Raw genomic sequence first — 21,104 nt, 5'->3', positions numbered from 1 at the left:
TGGGCAGAGGTTCAGCAATCTGTGACAAACTGCATCTAAAAAGTGTGGAACAATTTTCGAAAAATGTTCCTCAAAGTCAAATTGAGAAGACTTTGAAGATCCCACCAGCTACTGTATATAATATCATCAAAAGATTCAGAATCAGGGGGAATCTGTGCTCGCAAAAGGACATGGCCGAAGGGCAAAACTGGACGCGTGTGATCTTCAAGCCCTCAGGCGACGCTGCATTAAAAACAGGCCAGATTCTCTACTGGACATCACTGCATGGGCTCAGGAACACTTCCAGGAAGAAGAAGCCATAAGTGAACACGATACTGCTGTGTTCTCTGGGCCAAAGCTTATTAAGAATAGTGTGAGGCAAAACGGAAAACTTTTGTGATGAATAAAAACTTCAAACTCTTTCTGGAAACCACCTTTAGTTCTGTGGACTAAAGAGCAGAGGGACCATCCAGCTCGTTATCAGCGGACAGTTCAAAAGCCTGCATCCCTGATGGTATGTGGGGGGGGGGGGGTATTACTGCCTATAGCGTGGGCAACTTACACAACTGGAAAAGCTCCATCGGTGCTGAAAAGTTTCAGGGAAGGCCTTGTATATTTCAGAACTGCAGATACTGCATCCATCACAAGATACTGCACTTCAACACACAGTCCCACACTGAATGTTAATGAAATCTTTCATGAGAATCCTCTTCGAGTCAAAGATCAGCAGCTCTCGGCTTGTCCCTTCAGGGGTCACCACAGCGGACCTGTTCCGCAGGTTAATTTGGCATGAGAGTTTACACCGAAAGCCCTTCCTGCAGCATCCCTCCCATTTGGATGCAGATACACCCCCCCCCCCCCCACACACACACACACACACACACACACACAAACTAACGTACACAATAAGACACAATGCGATCAAATTACGACGTTAATGGTTGTTCGGTGATCCGTTGCTGTTTGTGGCTCTGGCTCCAACACTGAGGAAAGATTCAATTTCCGTTATATTCCTGTGAGGTCAGTGACAGTCTCATGCAGGCTGGAAGCTATTTCCATCAGTGTCACTGGGATAAAATTACATCAGCGTGACTGCTGTGAGTAAATCTGCATTACTGAACATCATTTTTTTGACGCCCTGACATGTTGTTGTTGTTGTGTGTGTATGCTTGCCAATTGCAGCCTTTCCCGTCCTTATCCAGCATCGGTTTGCAGAGACGGGACAGTAAATGGCAGGTGATGAATCGCAACCTCAGGGAAGAGTGCTCACCGTTCACCTCTAGGAAATCACACTCGACAGCAGTGACAACCGCAGGAAGGTCTTGCACATGTTCATCCACATACATATAAACTGCTGTGAGATTAAATTGGTTACATAACAGTTATACAAACAACAACAGTGGTCTTTATCCTGCAGTCAGTGATGAATGGCGTCATTATGGAGGATGAGTAGAGTTGCTCCCTCCCACAGCTCCCCACTGTGCTCAAGATAATCCAATCCAAGTGTACTTAGACACAGCTTTGCTTTTTCACCTTAACCTCACCATGCTAATATGTAATCCATCAAAATGCATTCATGTTGGCGCTATTCAAACGGGAACCATGGAACTATGGGTGTTAGTACAGGTTTGTACAGAAAGTGAAACTAGATGAAGAATTAGGGTGATGGAATGCTGCATTAAAGGACACGTAGGATCCAGTGTTTACGTGATATAAGAAATAAAAGTTAGTCTTATGTCTTCTAACATTATGGAAGTACACAACTGAAAACTAAGAATTTCCCTTTTAACTAGATTAGATTTCGAAAGGCGTAAATTTGTGAGAACTCTGTGGTCTGCTTTAGAGAGGCTGCAGGCTATTAGCCTCAACTACAGGAGCATAACACAATTTTCAGCAGTTGAATTGCATTGTGGGTGATATAGTGTGTGATGCTAAAATCTTCTGATTGTGTTGCAGTTTGTTTACAGCCTAACAATAGCGTTTTACTTCTTATTGTATTTAGGCCTCGTGTGTGATGATCTTGGTCACAAAGGTCATTATAAAAATTACATGGGCTTTGTTTTGTGACACTCAATGGACACCAGCTGCCATGAAGGCGATGTTTCAGGACATACACTTACGTGATTGTTCAGGCTGGGAGACTTGGGTCTATTGTAAGTTCAGGGAAATCAGGGAGGGCACAAAGCAGACTGGTGCAATTTTAATCTATTTAGCATGTTTTTTTAATTGATTTTGATTCATTGTGATACTTTTTAAAATTACCAACACGTTCTCATCCCACAGCCTCAGATAATGACGCTAAGGCATCAAATTGCACCTCTTTTTTTCCCCATCCGTTTTCCATCCATATTGACGCATCAGGTACCCTTTGGCATCACTATTCAATGCTCCAGGGGCGTCATCATTTGGCTTTAGGTGTCAAATATTAAAGCATCCAGGTTTCCACTGAACTACACTGAAAGCTTCAAGTGTCGATCACCGATGCAAAACGCCAGCATGTGACGCAAAGGGACAAAGAGGATGCCTCTGCAATAAGAACAGGCTTATTGCAGGAAGCCACTAAAAGAGGGCTCTCATTCAAACTAATATACTCAGAGATTTAATTAACGTTCAGTGTGGGACTGTGTGCTAAAGTGTCAGACCTGTGGATCTGTAAAACAGATCAGCTGGTGGAAGAGCCAAGCCTGAATCCACTGAGGTGATTCATTGGGATGTGTGCACTGAGATCAGGGGAATCTCCCTCTTTGTCTGAATGGGGCAGCCCTGTCTGTGCAAGCCCTCGCTCCTCCAGTGCACCATTTGTGATAATTAAATTTTCAGAGAGAAGATTTCGACTTTCTGACACATTGCGGGCAAACCGCGAAAAGACCATCTTCCCTGGGAGGACGTCTGAGGAGAGAAAAGCAGCAGAAACAAATGTGTTTCATCAGGGAACAGACAGCCTGCAAAGCCTATTCAAAACAATTCTGTTTGCCAGAGGTTTCCATTATCGCATCTGTGATAGAGGGCACCAGGAGGGGATGCAGGATCACAAAATAAATCTTTTCTAAAGCAAAATTGCTTGAAACTATAATGCTATTCTGCAAAAAAAGAATCACTTTTAAAAAAGGGCAAACAAAGAGGAATTTGGAGACGACTACTTTCATAGACTTTCCTGATTGTAACTGGTGTTTATGCTCAGTGAGACATATGAGGTTATCATGTCAAACAGATAAAAAGGAAAATTAATAAAAAAAATTCTGGATGCAATATAGGAAAATCAGATCAACTCGATTGCCAGTAATGTGAGGGAAACCCTCCCAGCAAATGTACTTTATTCCTTTTGGATGCTGCTGCAGAAGACAGATAAATGATTTAATGATTCATGGCGGCGGCGAGTGACTTTGCTGGACCGGCTGAGTCGGGTACCCTTGGAGCCCACGGAAAGGAGAAGCAGGAGAGGAATGCATTAATGTGGTATCGATCACAGTGGCATTACTATCAGCTGAGATCAACAGAAAGGTTGCAGTCCCTCACTCGTACTTTGCCTTGTGTGTCCACCTCATCCCCAGCGAGAGACAGAGACAGAAGTGGATGGATTCATCAGAACTAAATCTAAAAGAGAATTCAAATTTCTTCTGCTTCATCATGCATCAGCACTTGGTCTGCGTTCAGGACTGTGTCTCTGCATCTTTTGTCTGAGAACTTTGCCGCCCCCTTAATCCTTAATCCACTGAGAAGCCTGTACAGATCAAGCATCTGTTATTTTTAAATGTCTGTCACTCCAATCGATTATGTGAGCATTTGATTTATCAGTTTGACTGCAGCATTTTAGGAGTTTTAAGCACGTCACAGTTACTTAAAGTCTAACTTTGTCAGGTGAAAATAAAGCAGGACATTATACTGGCATAGTCATCATTACTGGCCTCAATCTGAAGCTCTTGTCTCTGAGGTGTTTGCACCGCGGCTGCTATGATTGTGAAATGACACCAAATCTACCTGATGCGGTTTGGCCTTTATTTGTTCTGTGATTTTGCATATTCCTCATCTGTCTCCTTTGTTCCCTCTCATCCGCAAACGCTTTTCGTCTGTGCCATCACCGATGGCTCGTAGGTTTCTGCCCCTGTGAGCATCATAAGGCTCGAATCACTCCTTCACCGGGGGAATGCGCAGCCTGTTGGTGCTACAGACCAGATATTAAACAGAGATGCTTTGGATCATTAGACAACCTGAGGGGAACTCCTTGTGCCAGATGTGCTAAGCATCTGCTCCTGCAGCAGCACAGACACATCTGCACATTAACACACACAGTGAAAGTTCCGCTTTATTGCTCCTCACTGAGAATAATCATCCTTGCTGTCCAGGACACCACTCTGGGAACTTACGCAGTACAAATGATCATTATGGCTTAGAAAAAAACGGGTTTCTACCTGCCGTCACGTTCAAATACAACAGTTCATTAGTCTGAAGTTAGTGCTTATTGTATTGGGATTTAATACTTGGGAAAAACGGTTGTGAAATTTGGGCATTTGTAACAGTTTGTTTTAGTTATTGGAAAGTTTACTGGAATAGGAAACGGTGCACAAGTAACAAGGATGATCGCAGGCTTGAGAAGACTGTCGAGGGTCAGCTTCTCACGTCTTCAGGAAATGGGCGACAACTGTTGGATTCCCAGTATAAGCCACTGCTAAACCAGAGAAGGCATCGGAAGCACCTTAGCTGGACTCAGGCGAATGGGAACTGGATTGTTGCTCAGTGGTCGAAGGTCCTCTTTTCAGATCAAAGTCTGAAAATGTTCCCAGCGTCTGGAGGGAGTGTGGAGAGGCACACGATCCACTCCATGAGGATTTGGGGCCCCTGTTTTATTGAGTCCAAAGTCTCCACCATCAGCAGGAAGATGAGAAAAACACCCGACACAACAACGCAGATGAGCTGAAGGCTGCTATCAAAGCCGCACTGAAGCACTGACTCATGCTTAGGGAGTATTGGGAGCATAAATAAACCAGAATACTGGACATTTCTGTATTTTAAATTCTTTTTCGGTTGATGTTAGCAGATTTAGGTTTAGGTTTTTGTGATTATTTGTGATTATCAAATTTAAATCAATAAAAGCTTGAGATATTATGAAATAATACAGTTACAAAAAAGTACTTTTCTAGAATATTCTAATTTTGTGAAATGCACATATACATCTGCCATCAATTCGAATTTTACAATGTTAAAATTTTCAGTTTTTTAGTTGAAACTGCTGATAATTCTACTCTCTGTTTATTATTGAGTGGACGTGTACTGGACTGCATTATGTTAAGAGGTGGTTCTCATGTTTTGGCTTCCTCTTCCATTATATAGGCTCCAAAACATTAGAACCACCTCGTTATAATTCCGTATGACTCCAGCAACCACTATTTTCCCCGAGAGATTGTAATTTAAAATTTGAAAAAAACGGATGAATTGCTACATTTATTTTACATTATTTTAAATCTGTCCTTGAAAGATTTAAACGTGCAGAGTGAAGGGCGTCACGAACCCCATCACAGATAGTAAATGTGAAATAAGTGAAATATAAAGCTGCTTCATGCTCCAGTTTGTTTTCATCTGATGCTTCAGTCGCAGCCGCTGCAGCTGGCACGAGGTCAAAGGTGTTCGCAGTGATACGGAAGGTGAAAGGTGAACAGGGACCGAGTCTTTGCCAAATGTCGGCTGGTTCCCCACATGAAAAGACCACCTGGCACCAGTAAAAGGAATCGTCCTCGGCAGGAAGGAGGGAGACAAGATCGCACCGTTTACCAGACTTCAAACTGAAAGAAGCACAAAAGCCACAGCGTCCTCGCTCAAAAATAAACACCTCACCTTTTCTTTTCCATTTGGGATATTGAGACACTGGATAGAGCGATGTCCATTTTTGAAATTAATCCCCAATTGAAAAGGATTACAGGCTCTGATGTTATTAAAATAGTCTCTGCTTATCAGATCAGATGATAACGATCATGAGCGTTTACAGCCAGATTTTCTGTCACCTGTAGCTGCTCAGACCTGACACGTGCATCATCAACTGTAGACATGTCCACTGAATGTAGATCAGGACAGAAAGTGGAATTATTCCCGCTGAGAGGTTTTGGTTTAAAAAGAATAAAGTTGCAGAAGAGCAGACAATCCCAACTTTCTCAGGATGTCATTCTTCCACAAAATGTTTATACTAAATGATGGTGAAAAGACCCTTCACACCGGTACCATATCTTATTTAACTGTTGCACTATTCTTTCTCTCTTAACAGACAACTGCCAAATTCATCTTAAAGAGCATCATGAAGGTTTATTCCGAGCCCCCCCTGAGGTTCACCACTTGTCCCAATTGTGCTGTTTGATGGGAGTTTTTGTTTGTCCGCATCCCTACAACAGACACAGTGGTAGCACAATTAGCACGAGCTGTACGACTATTAGGGGAAAATGGTGTAATATGACCAACTCATTCATTTCAAATATGGTGGCCAAGAATCGGAATGAGAATATCTCACTTGCCACTTTATTAGGGACACCTGTCTAAGATGAATGAGGCGGCCAAAACATTAGAACCACCTCTTCACATTACACACTACAGAACGACTCCACTACACACTATAACCTCAATAATAAAGAGAATAGAATTATAACTTTTCTGACAGTTTCAACTTAATAACTAAGACATTTTAACATTGTAAAAGTATTTTTACAATGGCACAGCTGCTGTATTGGATTGCATTAGATATCAGAGGTGGTCATAATGTCTGTTTGTGTATATACAGTATGTATATATAAAAACCAAAGTCAAAAGTCGATATGAAATTAAAATGATTCATTCTGGTTTTCGACGGGTTAGGTTGACTATATTAGTACGTGATTCTATTTCAGTGCCCGCAGTGTCACGTAACACAGGAACAAGTGATGCAGCAACGCAGTAGGTTTATGTCACAGTCATCAACTTTAATACTTTCCTGGTGGCTGAGTGGTAGAGCATTGGGTTGGAATGCAGAAGGCCATGGGTTCAAATCCCACCCCACCAGCTGTGGCCCATCACCAATGTTTCAACCTGAGCCCAGTTAAAAAAATGAGAGGGTTGCTGCAAGAAGGGCATTTGGTGTAAAAGCTGTTGATCATCAGCTTTAATAGTTTCCATCAGTGAGGGTCAATGTCCTGGCTGTTCTGCTTTGTTTCCATTATTTTTGGTGTCTTTGTGCATTTTACTGGTCAAATGACAAACCAGAGACACAGTTAGGAGACAAGTGTCCCTTTGACCTACAGTTTGAAGAGGATGCTGTGTATTTGATAGAGGGACTTAAAATACATCAAGCCAATTTCATTTCACTGGTGGAAAATCAATATGGCCTAGTTTCCTATTTACCTGCAGACAATCCAGGAAGGGATGGAGGAGTGGATGAGGTTTGACCTTTTTCTGACAGGAATACACAGATATCCTGTACAAGCTACACTGCAGGGCTGCTTTTCAAAATAAAACTCCCAAGATGACAAACTGTTTAGAAGTTGGCTTAAAAGTGAAGGTTATGTGGACAGTATGTGGACAGGGCGTCGTTGTCTGCTGCAGATTTCTCGGGTGATCTACAGCTCAGATGTTGGTGTTTGGGTTTCTAAAAGTGGGCTGTTCTTTTTCTCTGTGTAGTCATGAAGCAGAAACATTGCGTTTGTGTGTTTGGACCACGTCTTTGTTCTACACCTTTTGTTCTGTTACTTTGTAGTTTGAGAAGAACGATGCCCACTCAGTGACTGCAATTTAAAACGAAATACTAGCTCGCAGCATGCATCACAATTTCTCTAAGAAAAAAGCTGTTGCGAGACATTTTAAGGTGCCACGGTGACAAAAACATCAGCGAACTCCTGGAGGGACCCACTTGTTTTTTAGGACCATGGGTTTTCGTGTTTTTAATGATGAACTAATTGGATGAGAGTGTCTTTTGGGCCCTTGGGAAATTGTGGCACTTTTAAAAATGAGACATTTTCACAGCATTTATTTAATTTATTGTAAAGAAACGGATTTGATGACACATGTCTTGCAAAAGAGCAGAGCGTTGGAGGATGAGGATTAAAAAAAAACAGAGTGTGCACTGAAGTGTGTATACTTCCTGGGACTCGGCTCACCTAAGGGTTACGGAGGATTAGGATCTGACATGAGACAGAAAGACACTGACCTTGATGGTTCTGGGGAGACAAAATGACTTTTCTCCACTCTGCCTGAGAGGACGCGGTGCGACGAGTGACAGCGGAGCTTAATTCAAACCCGCAGGATGGAGGGAGGGCACAGAAGATTCAGAGAAAGGATGAGTGGAAAGGTGGAATCAAGCATTTGTCTGGCTTGGTTTATATCTGATTAAAGTATATGAGTCCGGTATGAGGGGTAATTTTCATCAGGCAGCCAGATAAGCCCGAGCTGCGCAGACAGAGATTCTTTGTTATTCAGCAGGACTTGATCAAAGGCGCGTGTCCTCTGCTGCCGTCACCATCCATGCTGATTAACACAGCAACAGAGAGGATGCTCTGCTCCCATTTCGCTTTATATAAACCCCTTTGCAGCCACTGTGGTGTCTGGATTTAGTGTACAGAGGCTCAGCAGCACAAAACAAATGTTGGTAAATTGTTCCCTTGAACTAAAAAATTTATCCCTTAAATGGATTTAGGTGCTCAGCATTTCCATTTCATTCTCTCAATTTAGTATTTTGTGACCTTGAATTATTCAATTATGTATTTCAAATTAAGATGTACAGTTTGCTACCAGCCAACTAGATCAGGTTAAGCTTCGCGTAACAGGCACCTGGCCCAGTTTAACTAAGCCGTGAACAGCCAGGGAAAATACACCGATAGAAAAACTGCACTGAAATTGGATCAGAACCACAGCTGTAAAACTTGTATTTAAATACACAGAAGTAAAAGGACTGTGCAGGTGAGGATGGTGCAGACTACAAACTCATAAATGCAAAATTCTAAATATTAATGGAATCAGCTTTGCATGTCGGTTATAAAGAGGAAAATACATGTAATACTTGTGGGGGTCATGCACATATGTTTTTATTTATTATATTCAGAGGTTAACTGCTTCTGCACATACTGTGTTTAAGGACATAATCTAAGCAGAGACATCAGTTACTACTGACTGGTCAGAACAACATATAGAATTGTGGACCTCTTGTCCACTGTGTACAGGAAACAGGAGTATGAGCTGCATAAACTGGCTAATGCTTGACTGCTAATAGCAAGATGTCTTCAGGGGGCTGTGGTGCTCGGGGGAGGGGGCGGTCAGCAACAGAAGTCCTGAGGTGGCAGGTAAGATAATGGGTGAAGGGAGAGTCAGGTGGCCTGGTTGGAGAAATCCATTGTCAAACTATAGATCCAAACACTATGTCCAAAATCAGTTTACCAATCGCCACGATCCAAATCCAGAATCCAATTCCCACTATAAAGACGTTGTGAATCACGATGAGCAAAGCCAGAGAAGTGACTCCAGAGAATGGGAAGCGAGTATGTGAGAGAGGAGACAGTGCAGGTAACTGGGAGTCAGATGGAGATTGTGACAAATACAACTCAGCAAGTAAAAATCCAATAAAAGTAGTTCATTCAAACACTCGTCAATACGTTAGTGAGCAGGTTCTGTTGTTGCCTATTAACAGCCTCCACACTGAACGTGCCCCCTTCCCTCTATCAGCTGTACTAGTGAACCACTGATCACATCAGATCATCTTCAGCCTTGTCCAGTGTAGCTTTGCTGTTGTAGAAAGTAAATAATACATTTTCACTGAGTTTTCAGGTCGTTAGCTTTACGAAGTCAGTACCATCAGTACTATGTGTCCACTACTACATAAAGTATTTAAAATTCTATAAAATTCTATGAAATGTGTAATTAATTTGCAATTAATCATGATTACATTTTTAATTAATAGTAGTTGATTAATGGACATGGTCAGTAACAAAACTCAGGTAGGCTGTGGCATTTAAAAGATGCTGAGGAGGTGCAAAGGGGCCCAGAGTGAGCCAAGGAAATACCCCCCACACCATTAAACCACTGACAGCCTGAACTGTTGATGCAAGGGAAGATAGATCCATGCTTTCATCTGAAAGTAACAGCTGACATGTTGTGTGTTCACAGATGCTCTTCACACCTCAGTTGGAACTAGCAGTTATTTGAGTTACTGTTGCCTTTCTATCCTCTTGAAGCAGTGCAGCCATTCTCCTCATGACGTCACACAGAGAACTGCTGCTCACTGGTTATTTCCTCTTTTTTTTAGACTCTTCTCTGTGAACCCTAGAGATGGTCGTGTGTGAATCAACAGTTTCTGAAATACTTGCTCCAGCACCAACCACCGTGTCACATTCACAGTCACCTAAATCACCTTTTCTCCCATTTTGATGCTCACTTTGAACTTTAGTGTTGATGCATTGTGATTGGCCGATTTGACTTTTGAACAGTGTCTAATTGACACAATAGACAATAAATCTATACTAACATCAAAAACTAAGTCACATCAAATCAAATGTTACTATGAGTAATATGAGTCTTTATATAGTGTTTGTTAATATTATGCTCAATTAGTTCCCCACAGTTCAAATCGGAATTTCTGGTAAATTTCTTCAATATCATATTAGAATAGTTGGTAAATGGCTGCTTATGTAGCACTTTTATCCAAAGTGCTTTACAATGTTGCTTCACATTCACCAATTCACACACACACACACACACACACACACACACACACACACACACACACACACACACACACACACTAATGGCAGTGGCTGCCATGTAATGTTCACCTGACCCACCGGGAGCAACTTAGGGTTCAGTGTCTTGTCCAAGGACACTTGACAGGTCCAGGGACAACGTAAGTCAATCGACGTAATTGCGTAATTCACCGCTACATTAGTCGAACCGTCGATGCGTTCGTGCACGTAGGACATAAGATGACTGTGTCTAATGAGTATAATGATGAGCGAGGGGGAAAAAAACCTCGACCTCCATCATCTAAAGTATGAGAGTATTTGAAGCAGAGACAAAGCACATGGTTCTCTGGGAGCTCTGCTAATTGTTTGAGTTATTTTGCTGTTTGCTAAATGCAGATTGCATCACATTTCTGTAACGTGAATGGAGCCAATCTGTACAACACAGATCAGCTGTTCAGACTAACGTAGTTTTTGTTTGGGGAATAAAGTTCTGCTGAGCAAACTTTTTCATATTTTATCTTTAAACAGAAGATGATTAAGGAATTTTAATTTAGATTTTGATTAAATAAGTTTTTATATTAACTGAAAAAAAAGGCTTAATGGGAAAATAATTGACCATTAATCGACTAAAAATAATCATTAGGTGGCGCCCTGGTCCAAAAATAGTTTTTGATCAGTTTGGAGATTAAAATTGCAAGTCGAAGTTACAGATTATGCTGTGAAATAACATTTAACCTGTTTCGATTTCTTTCAAGGTTTGCTGCCGTAAAAATAAATCATATTCAGGATTTTTATCAGTGGACAAGCAAAGATAGAGGAATAGGACATCTATTTGAAACGGTTGGTGCTCGATATTGAAAATCTCCTGTTCACTTCTGACAGCTGAACCTCTAAAGGCCATGTTGGCGGCCGCGGTGACTCACTGGATGTTATGATTGATTTAAGGGTCAGTGAGTCTGATACATTTCCTCTGAGCCGGTCTTTGAACGGTTGTTGTGATCTTAATTGAGTGTCGTTCATCTTCCAAGGAAAAAACAAAACGAGAGGGGAGACGCATCGTCCTCGGGTCCTCAAAGGGACAGGGAATAACACATAGGGACCAGCACTCATGATACCAGGGGGTCCCACAACCAAAATGAAGTAAATAACATTGTTCTTTTGGAGCAAGAAGCATTAAATCCCTGTTTCGCAATTAGCATCAAACGGACACTTGATCTGTGTGAACCACTGGATGCACAACATCACTTCTTACTTCATGGTGTCTCAGATACTCCTCCAGAAAACAGTTCATACAGTCAGTTCTGCCTCAAGCTGGATTTAGAGCTTTGTTGATCCGCTGACTTTTCCTGTAGTGCCTCTAGTGCCATCATCAGGTCGAATTTTTAATTTGCTCAAATGATAAATGCATTACTTCCCAAACACCACCATGCTGTCATTCTTACTGAGAGCATGTTTCGTTTGATGGTGGCATGTACAGAGCTGCATAATAAGTTTAAAGTAAATGGCTTTGAAGACATGTCCATAACTCTCAACAGCTCCTCTGTCCTAAAAAAGAACCTTTCAATTCAATGCACGTGCAACACATCCACAACCTGACCTCACGCATTAACTTCACAAACCTTCTCAGCCACTGAAGAAGCTGCTCAGTGTCATCTCTCCAACTACAAATCACTGTGATTTGATCTGGATTCTTATCACTGTTTCTAATAACTCCACTCTCTGTATTTCTCTCCCTTTCTTTAAAACACGATGTTATCACGGCAGGTTATACATATTTGGTGGCTAATTGTTTTATAGCCGTTATTTTGTGTGACAGTTCTTAGGTTTGACCTTTGTGGAACTTCATTAGGAATTAGTTAAACTGACCTGTATTTAAAGATTCCTTTCGCCCCTGCTGCGCCATCTCCACCGAGGCTCATTTTAAATCACATCCACGTCCCAGTTTGTTCCGTCCTGGGCGCAGAAACCACAAACACCAAATTGAGGAAGAATGAAGACCTGAACTCACCTCATTGCTCCACCTGAAGTCGGCGGAAAGGACGAACAAGTGGCCCCCGGGTTCTCCTACAGTGCCCGCCTCACATTTCACCTCCGGACGCCTCAGTGGAGAGGGCGTCGCGGCAGCTACAGGATCACAGCACCGAGCCCTCTGGCTCTCTGTCCATGCCGGCTTCACCAGGAACAGGACTCTGTACTGTGACTAATTATCAGCCCTGCAGGTGATATCCGCGGGGGCGCAGAGGCATTTTGCGTTTTAAGGTCGAAGGGAATCGATGATACATTTTCTGGCATGTTTTTCTTTGGAATACACTGTAGGCTGCCGTAAGCTGCACCTCTATCGTTTTTTCAATCTCAGTTTTGGAAGTAAACCAAAGACCGGACACACAAAATAGCTTCTTTGCTCGTGCGTAAAAGGACGACGCCGTGTGCGTTTCGCCAGTGACAGGAGGGGAGGTCTCAGAAGCATCGATGAGCTCCTGTCGGACGGAGATTCTAGCATCTGGAGGGGACCTGTTGGATTATGACAAACACAAAGTATTGCTTTGTAGGACGACAGGTTTGGAGCGTCTGCTGCTTCCATTTCTACTGCGTCTCCCGTAGATTTTCCGCGCTCTGGTGGTGACGGCTTTGTAGAAACAATGTTTTTATGCAACACGACTTCCATAAAGGACTGGAGCTATTTTCTGTCTCAGATTTTGCCCCTGATGAATAAAACTACAGGGTTGGTCAACATCGACAAAGGGGAGGCAGTGACGACCACCATGGTGACGGCTCTGCAGCCGGACGTCCCCATGAGCGCGAGTAACCCCCCTCTCAACTCCAACCAGACCACGGGCATGGAGCACGTCTTTCAGTACTCGTACTCTGAGAACGACCTGCTCCTTACGGACAACCGGACACCTGCACGGGACTCGATCCCGCTGCCGAAAGCGGTGCTTTACCTGGTCATGGCCGCGCTGGTGGTGGTGGCTGTGGCGTACGCGATAGTTGGACACCTGGTCAAAGATGTGGTTAATGACTTTGTGGGTATGTGACCTCAGAGTGTGTGTGTGTGTGTGTGTGCGCGCGCATACATTCCCTATGGGATTGATCTAAAATCTACAACATTCAGTCAAATACTAAAAGGCAGCTTTACATTGGAGTCACTTATTATTGAACAGTCTTATTTGTTATGTTTGCATCGTAATCCCTGGAACCCATTTGCAGTCCCTGAAAATCCTCAACATAACGACACAAAACACAGAAACCAAACATTGTAATTAATAGATGCACAAAGTGATCTGGGGCTTTCTGAAAAACAACAGAGTTTCATTATTAATTGAACAGGAACAGTGACAGCTGAGAGCAGGATGCAGCCAGTAAACAGTAGAAGGTGCATGGCCGCCCCTCCAAACCAAAAGGCTCAAGGAATTTTACAACAGATGTACAGTAGCTCAGCTGCCATGTCAGCCTGTCACCTTGTGAAGCAGGCGACCTGACAAACTACTCTGTCAGCAAGTGTGTGTGAGAGAGAAATGAAGAGGAGGTCAGCTGTTTTACTATTTGTGAAGAGGTTCCTGTGAGTGATACATAATGAATGAATGAACAAAATAATGAGCCTATTTTGAGACACAGTGTCTTCAGTGGCGACTTGACCTGATACTAAGCCGATTACTTACAAGTTTTCCATTATGAATCCACAGTAAGAAGACAGCGGCATATGAGAGTTTGTGGGGTCCATCAATGTATTGAAAATGTGCTTAGATTTCCTCGATTTCTTTTTTTAGCGAGGCACAATAAGACGCCCAAATGCCTTTAAGGACAAGCATTTTGTAGATTGCAACCTAAAAATGCAAAGTTAGGTACAAAACTTTGGGAAATACAATTATTTGTCAGTTGTGATTGTAACATCAAATCTGTGTTTTGAGGCCACTACAACACACTTTTGTTGGTTACAACAAAACTGGGGTTGGGAATGTTGGAGCACATTTTTGAATTTGGGTACAGTAAGACAAATGTGAGATTATTACTTTTTTTGTATAGTTTTTAAGTTGTGCCAACAATATTCTCAGACTTCAACAACTTCTAGAAGCATCACTAGAAAATTCAGATGTATGGGTGCTACAGTAAAATTTAGGATTAGAGCATTTTTGTAGATTTTTTGAGATTTTAAAATAAAGTTTGGATATTTGGGTTCCTACAACTAATGTTTGACATTGTTGACCACATTTTTTGATTATGGCAACAGCATTTGGAAAGATTGCTACAGCAAATTTTGAAATACGATCAACTTTGAAGGCATCATAACACACTTTTGGATGGGTGAACCTGGTTGCAGACAAAGGTGGCAGAGCACCAAAGTCTGCAGGAAGTAAGACAGAAATTGTTGATCTTAGCAGAAAATACACCTTGATGTGAGGATGGTGGAAGGCAACAAGTCGGAGTGGTTCAGGTGAAGTGAGGCTAAAGTGATCAGCCCCAGAAACAGCGGAAAAACACAAACCTTCCAAAAATTATGTTAAAATGTGGCTCACTGATGGAAGTGCTGCAACACATTTTGAGATTAAGATGATTAAGGAGCCATAAAACAATTGTTACTTGTGGAATGTTTCTTCAGCTGTTGCTGGTGATTACACACAGAAGCTCGAGTCTCTTCAGGAATCAGATTCAGAACAGCAAACAACTACTACATCAGTGTGAGGTCATAGAGAACATGAATTTTTGCTTTGGCCTGAGTATCCCCCCATACACATGACATCTCGGTCACATCATCACAGCTGTCCACTCATGTTCAGCTGACATGTTTCTGCCTTCATGCTCTGTCTATCTTTCACTAAGACACAGATAAATCCTGCCCGAGAGACTCAACATGTGTGTCCTTCTGCCTGCTGCATGTAGGTGGAGGCAGGTCGATTGTTGCCGAAGGCGACGGAGCTGGAGCCGGTGAACCAGGTACAAAAAAAGCAAAGCTCACTTGGGTCACAGTCTGCACTTAGCTTTGCCATAGAGACATGACACACACACCCCCCCCCCCCCCTACCCCCACCTCTTCTTCCTTTTGTCAGCTGTTGGAGCTCATCTGTCTGTCGACCTTCACCTCACCTGACCCACCCACCTTCATGTGAGAAGTCTCTTTCTCTCTCTCACACAACACACACACACACACTGTTTGGGCTCCTGGACATTTCACTGAGGTGTAAATGTAGAGACTGTGTGTGGAAGAGACACTGTCAGGTGTCAAATCACGATGCTTCCCTCTACAGACATGGTGCAACATCAAAAAAGCACATTTATGAGTTTATTTATTTGGAGTTATAGTTTTTTTTATTATTATAGTTGTGCCCATAGCATTTTTGGGTGTGCTTGTGTTTCCCACCAAATACATTGGTGGATAATATTTGGGTGCAGAATCAAGTTGTAATAAAGAAACTGGATTGATTCTCCCAAAAAATAATTCAGTTCTAAACAGTATTATAAATTTTAATTGAGGGCAGCACGATGGTGGAGTGGTTAGAGCTGCCATCTCATAGAACGAGGGTCTCCCTGTGCTTGTGTAGGTTTTCTCCAGGGTCCACAGGTAGCAATGAACTGGACACTCAGGACAATGGGTGCTGCTTTACGAGCAGTAGCAGGAAACAACTAATAATTCAGTGGTTATGTTAGCAGACATGAGCATCTAGAAATTACATATTACATATAAGTAAAATGTAAAAGAAAATGACAAGAAGGCTGCAGTGCATTTTATGAAGTTATTGAGTATTTTCACATCACCCTCAGCAGGATAAACACTGCTGTGCCACACAATCTGCATTCAACTGTAGTCAGAGGAGGCTGAGTGAACTGAACTGCTGTGTGAGAAGGTTAAAAGTCCACTGTTTGTTCCTTTAATGATGGAGTCTGCACCTCACTGCCTGTGTTCGTGATTTAGCTGCAGCTTAATGATCTAATCTGAGGCCAGGGAGCCTCGTTCATTGCTGAGAGAAAAAAAAACACTTAAAAGCTGGATTTTTTGGTGACCAACTCTCAAGTTATTAGAAAACTATTGTTAATATTGTGTATTTTTAGTTCTTTTTGCTCATTTTTGAGCTGTTTTGCAGGTTTAGCGGTTGTTGTTTGGGGCCCTGAAATCTCGGCCCCTGGGCCTACCTGGACCTCCATGGTGGCTGCATCAACACTTCATGCTGCAGTAGGTTGAGGACAACAGTCGCACTGCCACAGTTTTATTTTCCACAAAGGAAAAAGCATCAGAATCATTTGAGAGGAATGAGGAATCATTTAGATCTAAACAATTATTTGTCGAACGGCTTTTACTCGCTTTTTCTAACCCCGATCTTTTAAGCCTTCTTTACATCAGAGCCATCAATCCACCATTTGATGGGGGATTTTACCGGCAGACCCAGTCTGGTCATGTATCAGCTCTTCTTCAGATTCGGAGGAATCGCTGTCTTTTCTCCACACTCACGGCTGCCAGCCTTAATCTCAGCTCTTTATCTGACAGAACAATGATTGATGCGTCCCAATTCCAAAGGGCTCCACTGCACATGATGGGGCTGCTGTGCTGCACACATCTCCCACAGAAACAATTTTATGGTGCTTTGGCTCTAATGGAATTACAGAGGCTGAACCCATCATAACTTTGTGTGAGGGCAAGTTTGCAGCCTTGTTCTCTGCATGTTCTAAATACTCAGCTTGATGCTTTGACCTCACATGAGAACGTTCCAGCATGTATGTGGTCATGCTTTGTACGTCCTTTGTACGTCCTGTAACTCATTTCTTAGCCTTTCGCACCCAAACTGGAAAACTCAAAAAGCACTATTATCTGTTATTGTGTATCGTCCTTCAGTCCCTTGTTCAGCGTTTTTGATAGAATTTTCTGATTTTTCTGATTTAGTGCTTAGTACAGATAAAGTCATTATAGTGGGTGACTTTAATATTCATGTAGATGCTGACAGTAAAACTTATAGTTAGTTACAGTTATGCTGCTATAGGCTTAGACTGCTGGAGGACCCACCCCCCAATGCACTGAGCTCCTTTCCTCCTCTTGACCTCTCTCCTCTCCTCTCATCCCGCAATTGTCACCACTGTATGTCATTAACTCTGTGTGTTCTCTCCCGTAGTTGTCTTTGTCCTTCTCTGTCCCCCTCTCTCTGTCCCTTTCTGCAGGTGTCCCCCGGCTTTGAAGCTGTGAGTCTTCCAGCGTGCAGCTACTGGTCCTACCAATCTGCCCGATGTTTTGTTGTTGCTTTTGTTGCTCTTTTTCTTTTCTCTCTCCTCTTTCCACTGAACCCAAGCAGTCGAGGAAGATGGTCGTCCACCCTGAGCCTGGTTCTGCTGGAGGTTTCTTCCGTTAAAGGGAGTTTTTCCTCTCCACTGTTGCCTAGGGCTTGTTTAAGGGGGATTTTTTAGGGTTTTCTTTAAGTATCTTTATAGTCTGAACTTTATTCTGTAAAGTGCCTTGAGATGACTTGGTGCTTTATAAATAAAGTTGGATTGAATTGAATTGAATTGAATTGAATTGAATTGAATTGAATTGAATTGAATTGAATTTACAAATTACAAAATCTAAATGTGAATAATTTATACACAATTAGAAAAACTCATAAGGCTCATATATCTCCGTAATTGAAAAATACTAGCTATGGGCGAAACAATGAGCTAAAAGAGGTTAAAACAGAGATGCTGACTTGTTCTTTTTGCCACTGCAAGCAACTCTGTGTTACCAGTTAACACAGAAACAGAGTTGGTGAATTGAACTTTAGGACTGAAATATTTACCGCGTTCTGCCCTCACTAACCCCTATTATCCCTTTGACTCCCTCAGACTGGGTATTTCGTCAAGCTACCGGCCGCAACAAGTCTGAGATAAAGTGCATCACCAGCAACATAACTGAGATGAGCGAGTTGGGCGAGAGGCCCCGGCTGGTCGAGATGAACTACGTTTCCCTGAACCACACTAACTGTCTGAGCTCCAATAGACTGGAGGAGATGGTGTTCACTGTAGATGAGACGTTACAGCAGCGACCTCCAGACACTCACTCTGGGACTTAAGTGCGACCTTCCAACCTTCCCTGAGACAAAAACAAAGCAGCGTATTTGCTTGAATTTTTATTCAAGTGGATTTACAAGTCTGTCATGAATCGAAGCTCTGTCCACTGTTTCATCACATGCAGGTGAGCTGTAAAACCCGTGTAAAGTTGGCTCCGGACAGCTTTTGAATCATAAACCTGCATATTAGAGGCATCAGATGATGGTGATTGAGACTCCTTTCTGTGGGGATGACTCCAAAGGACAGCTGCAGTATTTTTTTCATTTCTATCCTCAGCAGACGACCCTTTTTTCAACCGTAATCTCTTAATGTGAAGCAAGCACTCTGTTAATGTGATACCTGCAGTTCACCATAACCTCAAAAAGCATGTAATCACTTTAAATGTACAACATAATAGTTGGTCACTGCTTGTTGTAATATTGCAGCAAAAAAAACACTGAAGTTCTTTGTATCAATTTAAATCAGGCCCCTCAAACAATGCAGGCTGCAGATGTTAAACTCTTTCCCCTTAACTACTGGTTCACTACACCTAGGTAAAGTTGAAGTACTTTGTAGTTTCATGTTGTTAGGTTTACGTGAGCAAGTGCTAACTCACTTTTACGAGCTCTGGTTACAACTGACTGCAAAAAATCTCACATCTAACTATCAAAGCCATTATTCTTATTTAAAAACAAACAGCTGTGTTACTTCAGTTGTTAAAAGTTTACAACTTGTTTGGCTTTTCACCTTTCACGTCAAATCATCACCTTCAAGCAAAAAGTTCCTATTGCTCGTTCATCTGTTTAACACATTTGTGAAACCCTTTGCTTTAAACCTTATTACCTCACAGTTAAGGGCTATGTACTGCTGTTCAAAATTGCAACATGTGGGCTTTAATTTTCTGTGCGTTCTAGAAATTGTGCAATGCGGGAAGACCTGCTGACCTGCACTAGGGATGCAGCCATTTTGATGTCTGGACATATTCAAACACTTTTCATAGACCCTCACAATGTTTGGATGAAGTATAATAAACTAGGAGACCTTGAAGACCCTGGTTTTAAAATGGTGTTGCACTCTGCAGCAGTGAGTACTTTAGAATCTGAACCTGCAAAAAACAAACTCGCCTTCATGCCATCAGTCACTGCTTTCCTTTAAGTCATCTAATAAATACTCATGGGCAAAAGTGTTTTTCTGAGTTCTTTCTTTAATAATTGTCCTTACTGACTTGGACCTCTGGGAGTTTTTTTGACAAAATAATACATTTAATATCTTACAAGTTTTTTGCTGAGTTCTCGACTGAAAACCCTCATGGTATCTCATGGTTTCATCTGTGTCAACGTCTCTGTTCAGACTGATTCATGCGGATAATCCTGCTTTAAAAATGATTATTTTACATTAAAGGGCAACATCACTAATTATCTACTTGCTTTCTATTTCTTTAGTTTAGGGTGTAAATGTACATTAATGCTTTTAAACGTCCCTCTTACTTCCCTATATTAAAATATTTCTCTGCTTCTAGCTGAGAAAAACCCACATGTCTTTCATCATTAGGAATTCAGATGATGTCATCTGGAGGAGCTCTGGAAAAGCAGGTCAACCCCTATTACAAACTTCATATTACGAGCAGCAAGATGACATCATTTGAACGGAAGGTTCCTCAAAGTGATGTCATCTGGAGACATTTTTTCAGCAAGAAGTAGAAGGAGATTTTAATATTGAAAAATGTACTACCCAAACTAGAACCAAAGGAAGCAAGTTCAGCGTAAGTGATATTCTTTAGGAATAAATCTAATCTGGGCACGTTATCAATAAGCAATAACTAAAAAGCATGTGCAGCACACATGTAGTGATGGATGAGCTGTCACTGAGAAAGACTGTGACAAGGTTGAAAGCTCTGGTCAGTTAAGCATCATGACGATAGTTGGAGGAAGAAACAGCCCAAAATTGTAATGTGGTTCCTTCATTTGTGCACTTTTATGACAACAGTTATAAAGGTTTTTTTAAATGTGTATTTTAAAGACAACCCTTCAACGCTGTGTGGCACAGAGGTTTGAAACATACCAAGCTTGTCTTTGTATGAATGGTTTTCCTCACTGGAATTTGAATTCCCAGAAATGGCGTCTAAAGCGCAGTGTAAAATGACTCTGTCAGTTCAAGGGGGACGACAGAAAACAAATGCTGTGTAGAGCAGTAAAGCAGTAAAATGACATTTCCAAATACAGCAGTCTGACACCGGAGAAAATCAGTGATGCCCAGCTTTGGCATTTTACCGTAACTCTCTTGTATTCAGACCACAATTATCCTGCTGAGTTTGGTTGTTGCCTGTCACCTCCTGTTAAAAAACTGTACGACACAAGAGCTAAGGAAAGGGCTGGGATTGCCCACCCTAACCCCGTCCCCTCCCCCTCCGTCGCTCAGAGAGACGTCCTGTCACCTCAGCCG

At 42.1% G+C, this 21,104-nt stretch overlaps 1 protein-coding gene across 1 annotated transcript; it reads left to right on the top strand.

Annotated features, from left to right (window-relative positions):
* Positions 1 to 12,369: 12,369 nt before the first annotated feature.
* LOC137132288 (uncharacterized) lies at positions 12,370 to 19,835 on the top strand. Its single transcript, XM_067514621.1, has 3 exons — positions 12,370 to 13,685; positions 15,537 to 15,590; positions 18,459 to 19,835. Exons 1-3 carry the CDS (start codon positions 13,298 to 13,300, stop codon positions 18,683 to 18,685), a joined length of 669 nt encoding a protein of 222 aa, XP_067370722.1. The 5' UTR covers positions 12,370 to 13,297; the 3' UTR covers positions 18,686 to 19,835.
* The last annotated feature ends 1,269 nt before the right edge of the window (positions 19,836 to 21,104 follow it).

This window comes from Channa argus, chromosome 8, assembly GCF_033026475.1.
Source record: "Channa argus isolate prfri chromosome 8, Channa argus male v1.0, whole genome shotgun sequence".
Classification (NCBI taxonomy): Eukaryota; Metazoa; Chordata; class Actinopteri; order Anabantiformes; family Channidae; genus Channa; species Channa argus.
The sequence above is the reverse complement of the archived record's forward strand: the minus strand, read 5'-3'. Positions and strand labels throughout refer to the sequence as shown.